The sequence below is a fragment of the Limulus polyphemus genome, unplaced genomic scaffold (genome assembly GCF_000517525.1).
Source record: "Limulus polyphemus unplaced genomic scaffold, Limulus_polyphemus-2.1.2 Scaffold4832, whole genome shotgun sequence".
In the NCBI taxonomy this organism is placed as follows: Eukaryota; Metazoa; Arthropoda; class Merostomata; order Xiphosura; family Limulidae; genus Limulus; species Limulus polyphemus.
In genome coordinates, this window is record NW_013670442.1 from 62,771 (window position 1) to 74,192 (window position 11,422).

Here is an 11,422-nt window from a genome sequence, read left to right on the forward strand (position 1 = left end):
TCTTCTTATTGAAAGTACACAATATCGTTAAATCTTGTGTTTTCTTACTGACAGTACACAAAGGAGTACCAGAAGCCATACAGAAGTTCTCTGGTGTGTAAAGATATTCTTGCGTTTGACATAATGATATGGTTGTGTTTGAGGTAATGATATGGTTGTGTTTAAGGTAATGTTATGGTTGTGTTTGAGGTAATAATATGGCTGTGTTTGAGGTAATGATATGGTTGTGTTTGACGTAATGATATGGTTTTGTTTGACATAATGATATGGTTGTGTTTGAGGTAATGATCTGTCTGTATTTGACGTAATGATATATTGTGTTTGACGTAATGATATGGTTGATTTTGACGTAATGTTATAGTTTTGTTTGAGGTAAAGATATGGTTGTGTTTTACATAATGATATGACTGAGTTTGAGGTAATGATATGGTTGTGTTTGACATAATGTTAGGGTTGTGTTTGAGGTTATGATGTGGCTGTGTTTGAGATAATGATATGGCTGTGTTTGACGAAATGATATGGCTATCTTTGAGGTAATGATATGGTTATGTTTGGGGTAATGATATAGCTGTATTTGAGGTATTTATATGGATGTATTTCACGTAATGACATGGTTGTATTTGAGGTAGTAATAGGTTATGTTTGACGTAATGATATGGCTGTGTTTGAGGTAAAGACATGGTTGAGTTTGACGTTAGAGGTAATGATATGGTTATGTTTGAGGTAATGATATGGTTATGTTTGACGTAATTATATGGCTGCATTTGAGGTAATAATATGGTTGTGTTTGAGGTAATGATGTGGTTGTGTTTGGGGTAATGATAGGTTGTGTTTGACGTAATGATATGGCTGTATTTGAGGTAATGATATGGTTGTGTTTGACGTAATGATATGGTTGTGTTTGAGGTAATGACAGGTTGTGTTTGACGTAATGATATGGCTATGTTTGCGGTAATGATATAGCTGTATTTGAGGTATTTATATGGATGTATTTCACGTAATGATATGGTTGTATTTGAGGTAGTAATAGGTTAGGTTTGACGTAATGATATGGCTGTGTTTGAGGTAATGATATGGCTGTATTTGAGGTAAAGACATGGTTGTGTTTGACGTTAGAGGTAATGATATGGTTATGTTTGACGTAATGATATGGCTGTATTTGAGGTAATGATATGGTTGTGTTTGACGTAATGATATGGCTGTGTTTGAGATAATGATATGGTTGTGTTTGAGATAATGATCGTGGTATTGTTGAAGATTAGGCTTAATTCTGATGTGCTGATTTCCTATTGACGTTATCTTGTTCTTTATTTTTACAGTTATGATAAAATTGCTCTTATAAAATTTCAGATTTTAGCTTAATTGTTAATTATTTTCGTCACATTTAATTGGTTGGCTGTTCTTTCAATTGTTGCACTCATATTTCCAGGCGGCATATGAACCAGATGGAGATGACCTACATGAAAACGTCGTGACATTAATTGAGACCATTCAGTCTGAGACCCAGCGGATTATAACCTCGGATCCAGAGTTTAAACAGGAACTACAGAATTCTGGTGCTAACATAGTGGTAGAATCTTTTAACGATACACACTTTAATCTCATCTGTCAAGAACGTGGCTTTGTTGTAGACATCGATACAGATAAATGCCGTAAGTTTTCTCTTACTGTTTCGTTCTTAACGTATCACTTCTGGACTAAAGAGTGCTCTACCTAATTAGTTTTTTGAGAAATTTGATTTTTCAAAGCATTGGTATTTTGAATCGTGACCTGCACATTATGCGACACGTTGAAAAAAAAGTGTGAGACTCTTCGGGTCTTTAACTTAGAACTGATTACACGATGAAGGAAGGTCCGCTTCTTACGCGGCATATCTGTTACATTACCCCCACAAAACGAATGTACAGGGAGTGTTCAGCAGCTTATTACGTCTCGAACCTTGAACCTTTCGATCCGCAGCCAATATGCTAACCACTAGACCACGTCTGGCCCGATTTTTCATGAAGCTCTAAGTTCGGGACATTATTTAGAACTGCTTAACACAAGATATTTTATAACAATACATCAAATATAAATTTAGTCGGAACCAAGAGATTAATACACGTAAAAAATATTTTCATGACAAAATTAAGTTCTATTTTTCTGTATATCAGGATATGTAGACTGGGCTGGATTAATGTAGATTTTACAAAAACAATGTAACATAGATTATGAATAGAAAAACCACATTTTTGAAACAAGCTATGTCCTATCAGAAGATTTGTACTAAAATATGGACTGAAGACGACACATGCAAATGTCGAATCTAATATTCTATAAAAGCCTTTTGGTGGAATGTTTTGTTAAATTTTGAACAAAGCTACTCGAAGGCCGTCCATCATTTGGAAGTGGTAGACTAGAGGGAAGGCAGTTAGTTAACGCCACCCACCACCAACTCTTAAGCTACTCTTTACCAACAAACAGTAGGATTGACTGTCACATATAACGCTTCAGCGGCTGAAAGGACGAGCAGTTTTGTGACAGAACACTTTGATAGAATTTACGTTGATCCATTACTGTACTTTTTCTCTCTCTCTCTTTCTCTTTTAACTATAAATAACGCTTTTAAATTATTTTTCACTACTAAAAAATTCAACACATTCATATGTATCCTCCAGTCTTCTAGTGTCTTTGTTCAAGTTTGAGAGAATATAGTTTGTTCCACAAATATGGTTTTTCTTTTAACTGTGAAACACAATAGCGCGTTTTTTGTTTTAACTGAAATAGATCACCTTCTCTTAGTTGAAACCGAAACTGCAGATGATCTTTGTGAGATTTTGGATATTTCACCAATTACTAAATTACTTTAAAATTGACTTTTCCTTATTTTTCAGGGGAGTGCCCGACAGGAACCTACGAAGAGGATGGACAGTGTAAACAATGTCCAAAAAACCACTATCAAGACCAGACTGGACAGATTCAATGTGAATCGTGTCCGCGTGGAACAATATCACACGCTGGTTCCAGAACTCCAGCAGACTGCAAAGGTAGACACTGTACCATATCCTAACAATATCAAACACTGGTTCCTAAGCTTGATCAGACTGCAAAGGTAGACACTGTACCATATCCTAACAATATCAAACACTGGTTCCTAAGCTTGATCAGACTGCAAAGGTAGACACTGTACCATATCCTAACAATATCAAACATTGGTTCCTAAGCTTGATCAGACTGCAAAGGTGGACACTGTACCATATCCTAACAATATCAAACACTGGTTCCTAAGCTTGATCAGACTGCAAAGGTAAGCACTGTACCATATCCTAACAATATCAAACACAGGTTCCCGTACTCGAGCAGACTGCAAAGGTAGACACTGTACCATATCCTAACAATATCAAACACTGGTTCCTAAGCTTGATCAGACTGCAAAGGTAAACACTGTACCATATTCTAACAATATCAAACACAGGTTCCCGTACTCGAGCAGACTGCAAAGGTAGACACTGTACCATATCCTAACAATATCAAACACAGGTTCCCGTACTCGAGCAGACTGCAAAGGTAGACACTGTACCATATCCTAACAATATCAAACACTGGTTCCTAAGCTTGATCAGACTGCAAAGGTAGTGTTTACCTTTGCAATCTGATCAAGCTCGGGAACCAGCGTGTGATATTGTTAGGATATGGTACAGTGTCTGTACCATATCCCAACAATATCAAACACTGGTTTCCGAGCTTGATCAGACTGCAAAGGTAGACACTGTACCATATCCTAACAATATAAAACACTGGTTTCCGAGCTTGATCAGACTGCAAAGGTAAAATTTGTTGTTTTCACTTGACAAGCGCTTCAGCATCTATGGACTTTATTTATTGATTTCACTTATGACCCTTTTATCATATCCCAACTCCTTTGTTCCATTTAATACCCCGTGACATAACTTATTTTTTCATTTGACGCCCCATTAAGACTTTCCCATTTTAACTGTTAATATTTACCGAACCCTTCAGCATATCCTTCCATAAAAATTGGCTAATTATATAATATAAGTTCTCATAAACACAGTGTCTTTAATAGAAGACTGCTCACGACTGTAATAACATTTGACACAAATCACGTTAACTACACCTGTTTTTCTTTTATTTTTTCACAGTTTTGTTACTATGTTGGCGTGTAAAACAGTAACATTTCAGCTCTTTCTTCTGTCTCCCATAAGTCACTGCCCAAAAGACATTTCGTCAATACCTGAACTCGTAAGCTGAGGGTGGACGATGAAAAGCAAAAAAGTATCTAAAACACCATTTATATATATAGTATACCACAGTTTAAATGCCGCAAACTAGAAAATCATTAGAAAACAGTACACCTACAATTTTAGGCCTGTTGGTTGATTTATAATGCTTCGCCAGCTTTTGGTGTTTAAACCGATCATGATAGTAGACTCAGAACAACTAGCAGCGAAAACATAGTTTAAAAAACAACAATGTGTGCTTGTACATGATCAAGTAGTAGACGTAGCCGCATTCAAATAATGGAATTTAGAGGTATTGTTGTGGAACACCACCTAGTGAGAACAAGATCATGAACAATACTTTTAAAATGACATATTCCAATGCAAAAGAATGAGGTTATAAATGTAATTCTATGTCTTAGTTAATTAGTGATATAAAAAAGTTATATAAAGAAGTAATAACTCCTATTTTTCCTTTCTTAACTGAGCTATATATCATTTTCTTTAAGTTGATTAAATATAATTCTAATGTTTCAGTTATAAAACATATTTCTAGACAATTTAGTGAAGAGAGTGTAGTATATTGAAGATTAAGGGCAATGAGAAAAGCAAACTCATTTATGTATGTTAATTATCTTATTTTATTCTTAACTATATTTTTAACTGTTCTGAATATTAAGTCAATTATTCGACTGTTGTACGTAAAGCACTGTGCCTGTATTTAACTGTTTCTATCCAATTCTCTAACCAATCGATTGTTGTAGCTAAAACATTGTTGTTGTTTTTTAGCTGTTTCTGTCAGATCTCGACTAGCTTTACCAGAAGCTGTGAGAGAACAAGCTTATAGAGATGTCTGTAAACCAAACCCTTGTAAAAATGGCGGCTTTTGTATTCGTGATGGAAGGGATAGCTATAGGTGCCAGTGTAGGCATGGCTACAGAGGTAAGCTCAGCGATTAAGAACACTGACAGGTATGGGTATAAAAGTAAAGACAGTGTTTGGTTATGAACTTTCAGTCAATGGACTCATTGTAAGGCAAGTAAATTCACGTTCGTGTGGCTGGAAAGGTAAGGCTAACAAGCTGCTACCTTAATAAAACTGAAGGCATCCATAAGGCACAGTTATAAAAGATATAGGAAGTACATATAGAAGTTTAAGGCTAAAGATCAAGTAAGAATATATAAATAAGACAAGCGAGTATATATGACCATAGGTTGAAGCAAGGCTAGTGTGAAACTTCCATCATATAGATAAGGCTAGTAAACAGGCAAGTGCACATAGTTATGGCCAGAAAATAAGCCCAGTTATGTACAGTCAAGGCCAGCCTGCGAGTCTAGTTATGTACAGCCAATTTCAGTCTGCAAATCCAGTTATTTATGAACAGGAAAAGTCTATCTAGATACAGACAGGCCCAGAGTATAAGACCTGTCATATGCAGTAAGGGCCCACGGGCAAGTTTGGCCACATACAGTCAAGGCCAATCCACCCAGAGATAGTGCTAACGTATAAGATACATACAAAAAAGACAGTGAAAATTATATTCGCCTGTAAAGTTAAACCAAGCAGTTAGTATGTATATTTGTAAAGCCATAGGCTAAAGTGTCAAGTCACACTTCATAGCGAACAGCTAAACAAGAAGAAAAGTTTGAAATTATCAAACAGTAAAGAGTAAGTATGGTTTGAAAAGAAAGAACAACGAGTAAAGGTGGTTCTAATGACTTGAAGTCAAATTAATGGATAGGTTATCTAAAAAAAGAACGGTCAGTACAGACGCAATTGAAAATAATAGATTCGTGTTTAAGCAAATATATATGGAATTTTGTACAAAATACGGTTAATAAAAAATAAAGCCTTTGAGGAAAATACTAACAATAGGCTGCAATGAGTCAAATATTATCGGCAAAGTGCGGAGCGCAATTTTGTATCAGGAAGACACAACCTATGGATCCTCGCGCTCACAATCCGGCGGACTACCAAAAGTCTGACCCAAGTTCTGTCTATGTATACTCCAAGTGCAAGGTTATAAACATGAGATGGCCCGACTAGGCCAGGTGGTTAGGGCGCTTGATTCGTAGTCTGAGGGTCGCGGGTTCGAATCCCCGTCCCACCAAATATGCTCGCCCTTTCAGCTCTGGGGGCATTATAATGTGATGATCAATCCCACTATTCGTTGGTAAAAAAAGTAGCACAAAAGTTCGAGCGTGGGTGGTGATGACTAGCTGCCTTCCCTCTAGTCTTTTACTGCTAAATTGGGGACGGCTAGTGCAGTTAGCCCTCGTATAGCTTTGTGCGAAATAAAAACAAAAGAAAGAATAAACATGAGTTGTTGAAAATACTTCTAGTCAGGTAAGTCCATTATAATTTTATAACTTAAATTTGATATATTTTTAAATTTGGAAGAAAGTGTGTCTGGTTAAATAGGTAAAGGATTGCTGCTTCAAGCAAGGCAGTAGGTGAAAATGTCATTAAGTTATATAAACTATGTAAGTCATTTGTCTAAAATGTCAATCACAAATATTTTACTCTTGTTTCTTATTATAAAATTACGTATACTTCATATTTGGTGATTTTACAATTTGTTATAATTTGGTTCTCTGGAGACTTGTACTGGATACCAAGAACTGGATTCATGGACTTATTTATAGGGGTTGAGTACGTTATGTGAAAACCATTTTGAATTTGCAAATTTGAAAATTACGTGACAGCCACTGTTTGCATAAAGTCGTAGCGGAACGGAATGTATTAGAACTACAATTTGACCTATATTTGGGGATGTAACAGCCCTCTCTGACGCAAAATATTCAAACTCTCAGATCATAAAAAAGCGCTCATATCGGAGATTTGTGATTTTCAAGATAGTGATATCCCTTTTACTTAATGTCATTCTAAAACAATGGAATATGGATCAACTTAGAGCACCAGAACAAACCAAATAGAAATTTGCAATAAATCGTACTTAACCTGTGGTACGCAAGGTATAACGTCTTGTAACGGGTGAGAATACAAAAATACAAAGGTCAGTGGCAAAAGCCATCCACGTGCGCAAGACAACAGTACACAATACAAGTCACGTGCGCACGAGAAAGGAATTCTAACTGTAGAAAAATATATGAAGTTGCAGCACGTGGTGACAATCAGCGGAGCGCATGTGTATCTTGATAACTGTAACAAGACTCGGGTAATAATTGGGTGAGCAAAAACGCAAAAGTGGTACACGGCATGTTACGCAACTTTTTTTGAAGTGATTCATGAGCATCGCTGGATACTGCGCCAGGAGAGTGGATAAAAAGGTCAAGGTGATCTTAGCTTATTATCAGACCAATATTCAGGACCTTTTGTAGTGAGTTTGTACCTCACAAAAAATCCGGTTTTGTACATTTAAAAGTTAACAGGTTAAAAGTTAATAGGTTCACCAAGATAAGGCTTCCAATCAACGGTCTCATACTTGCAACAGCTAGAAAATAAAACAGGTAGGCATGCTATTTCATACAAAGACATGTTTGATTTTTTTCTTATCAAACTGTTGAAACGAATGTTGGGAAACTGTCGTTCTTGTACACTAGATGGATTATGGAAACCAAGCAGGGTAGAGTGGCGTGCTTCGGACACGACAGCCTTACGGCGGAGCCATTTTTATTGGAAACTACGTTGCAGGGCTATTGTCAGTATGTATAGTCGTCACATATAGCGTGACCGGACGTGAAGGATGTAGTAATGCTTCAGAATAGTTTTAATATAACGAACTCAACCTTGCGTAATGACTAAGCTTAACAATTTAAAGACGAAGACAATTCTTGTAAAATGTTACAATGTATCTCTATGATATCAGCAAACGAGGAGTCATGCACACCCTACTCCATAATTAATTTCTTTCAAGAAATTCAATTACCAACCGAATGAGTGGACACGTTTTTCAGTTACATAAGCCAGGTATTGAAATATTCCCACGTAGGTCGTGAGTGTCAAGTGCCTTATTGTCCAGAACGGTTCTGCTACAATGGGGGTTCTTGCAGTCTGTACTTCACTGGCGTTCTAGGCTGCATGTGTCCACCTGAATTTACCGGACTTCACTGTGAAAAGAAAATAGGTAAGATTCATCTAATTTATCTTTAGGAAATGATTTTTGCATCAGTATTACATGGAGGAATATATATATATATATACATATATATATAAATCTGTTCGTTATTTCACATTCTTAAAGGCAAGTGAAAGCACTTGTCTTTCCAGATATACATGAGTTAATTAAAAGCATTAGCCTGTTTTTATTTATCTTTAAAGTATTTTCTAAATGTTTATATACAATTCCTCACTGAATCAAGCTCGAGTAAACGTAGCTCGTCTAAGCGACACAATGATTTTTATGTTTATTGTGACACATCTATATGTGAACTCTAATATCAGAGAAGAAATGTGACATTTTTCTTCTATTTTCCTAGAAATCGACGCTTGTTTACACAACAAATGTCAAAACAAAGGAAGATGTATCCCGCATGAGAACAATTACATGTGTGCTTGTTCTTCTCGACATACAGGTAATTACTTTCTAAGAATTTTGTATTCCTTATTTCTTCTCCTCGAAATAAAGCATCCTAGAACAATTGTAATATTTGGCTAGATAGGATAGAATATCAACAATTGTAGTATTTGGCTTGAGAGGATAAAATATAAACAATTATAATATCTGGCTTGATAGGATAGAATATCAACAATTATAATATTTGGCTTGATAGGATAAAATTTCAACAATTATAAAATTTGGCTTGATAGGATAGCATATCAACAATTGCAATATTTGGCTTAATAGGATAGAATATCAACAATTATAATATTTGGCTTGATAGCATAGAATATTAACAATTGTAATATTTGGCTTGATAGGATGGAATATCAACAATTATAATATTTGGCTTGATAGCATAGAATATCAACAATTTTAATATTTGGCTTGGTAGGATAGAATATCAACAATTATAATATTTGGCTTGATAGGATAGAATATCAACAATTATAATATTTGGCTTGATAGGATAAAATATCAACAATTGTAATATTTGGCTTGAGAGGATAAAATATCAACAATTATAATATTTGGCTTGATAGGATAGAATATCAACAATTATAATATTTGGCTTGATAGGATAGAATATCAACAGTTATAATATTTGGCTTGATAGGATAGAATATCAACAATTGTAATATTTGGCTTGATAGGATAAAATATCAACAATTGTAATATTTGGCTTGATAGGATAGAATATCAAGAATTCTAATATTTAGCTTGATACGATAGAATATCAACAATTCTAATATTCGGTTTGATAGAATAGAATATCAACAATTATAATATTTGGCTTGATAGCATAGAATATCAACAATTGTAATATTTGGCTTGATAGCATAGAATATCAACAATTATAATATTTGCCTTGATAGCATAGAATATCAACAATTATAATATTTGGCTTGATAGCATAGAATATCAACAATTATAATATTTGCCTTGATAGGATAAAATATCAACAATTATAATATTTGGCTTGATAGCATAGAATATCGACAATTGTAATATTTGGCTTGATAGGATAGAATATCAACAATTATAATATTTGGCTTGATAGCATAGAATATCAACAATTGTAATATTTGGCTTGATAGGATAGAATATCGACAATTGTAATATTTGGCTTGATAGGATAGAATATCGACAATTGTAATATTTGGCTTGATAGGATAGAATATCTTGAATGAAATGAACTGAAAATTTTTAATTATCCATTAATGAAACCCTAGCGTTGAACAAACAGTAATTACGGAAATATTTCTTGCTATTTTAAAACAAGACTTAGGATAAAAGAAGGCAGAGAAAACGATAAAACAACAACACAAAATGAACTAAGTTGGTAAAAACAAAAGTTTGAAAAACCTTCCCTACATTTGTCAATAAAAGTGTACTTATCAGCTTTCTGGTTTTATTTTCTCGTAGTCTTCACTCCTTGCCTCCCAGTGGCTCAGCGACAAGTCTGAGAACTTATAAGGTTAAAAATCTGGTTTCGATACTCACTGTGAGAAGAGTACAAATAGCTCATTGTTTAGCTTCGTGCTTAACAACAAACAAATAAAACATCCTCCCATTAAGTTATCTGTTATTTTTTAAAGTTTTTTTTAATTAAAATATTGAAGACTTTATTATTGGCTCAGCGATAAATCTGAAAGCTTATAACGCTAAAAACCGTTTTTTTTACCAATTTATCTTTTTCATGCATCAGTCATTTGGAAATTTTTGTCATTTTCCCCAGCCTATCTTAGTACGATTTCCAAATAGTAGTTATAAAATCTTTATGTTAACAAAACGTTTACAATATAACTTTATAAACTATCATACAGGTCTTTATTGCCAGTATCGGCAGTGTAGGAAACCGTACAGGCAGTATTTCTGTCTAAACGGAGGAACCTGCGGCATGACTTCAAATCACCACCGGTCTGCCGTGTGCACGTGTCCTCCTGGATATGGTGGAAAAAGATGTGAAAAAATCGAAGGTGAATCTTCTTCCTAGATTATCTAAAATCGATAAAAAATATATGTTTTTGAAAAATATATTATTAATTGAATATTTGTTTTTTGTTTCGTTATATAGAATATAATTTGCCATGATTGATAACTTTAAAATTTGTGTAGCTAACCCTGGGATTACTGACGAGATCATGACGCATTTTTATAAACTATTTTTTCACCAAATTATTCACAACAACAGGGTCTCTAATTATATATGAGTCACAACAAAAACTAAATAAATCATCATCAATATTGAAGTTAATTCCACCAAATATTATTTGAGTTACCATGTATTTTGTACGGAAAACAAAAGATGTCACCAACTTTTAAGGCCAGTTCTTTACAAGAGCGTTGTAACAGACAAAATTATCAAATTTCCCAATATCTGGACCCAATCGGTAGTTAACGGTATAAAAACAAGCCGGTAGTTTGACGGAGCTTGTTTGTACAATAACAATATCAGACCAGCTAGGTCTACAGATACTGCTTTCTTGTGCAATAAAACAGTGATATCAGACCAGCTAGGGCTATAGATACTGCTTTTTTGTACAATAACAACAGCAATACCAGACCAGTTAGGTCTACAGATGCACCTTTGTTGTACAATAACAACAATGATACCAGACCAGTTAGGTCTACAGATGCA

At 34.7% G+C, this 11,422-nt stretch overlaps 1 protein-coding gene across 1 annotated transcript in view; it reads left to right on the forward strand.

Moving 5' to 3' along the window:
* LOC106471750 (sushi, von Willebrand factor type A, EGF and pentraxin domain-containing protein 1-like) overlaps positions 1-11,422 on the forward strand; it is a 46,128-nt gene that overhangs the window by 29,627 nt on the left and 5,079 nt on the right. Inside the window, exons 17-22 of the mRNA XM_022400356.1 lie at positions 1,430-1,652; positions 2,874-3,026; positions 5,010-5,162; positions 8,173-8,307; positions 8,660-8,755; positions 10,608-10,760. Of these exons, the coding sequence (XP_022256064.1) occupies positions 1,430-1,652; positions 2,874-3,026; positions 5,010-5,162; positions 8,173-8,307; positions 8,660-8,755; positions 10,608-10,760 (913 nt within the window). The remainder of the gene's footprint in view (positions 1-1,429; positions 1,653-2,873; positions 3,027-5,009; positions 5,163-8,172; positions 8,308-8,659; positions 8,756-10,607; positions 10,761-11,422) is intronic.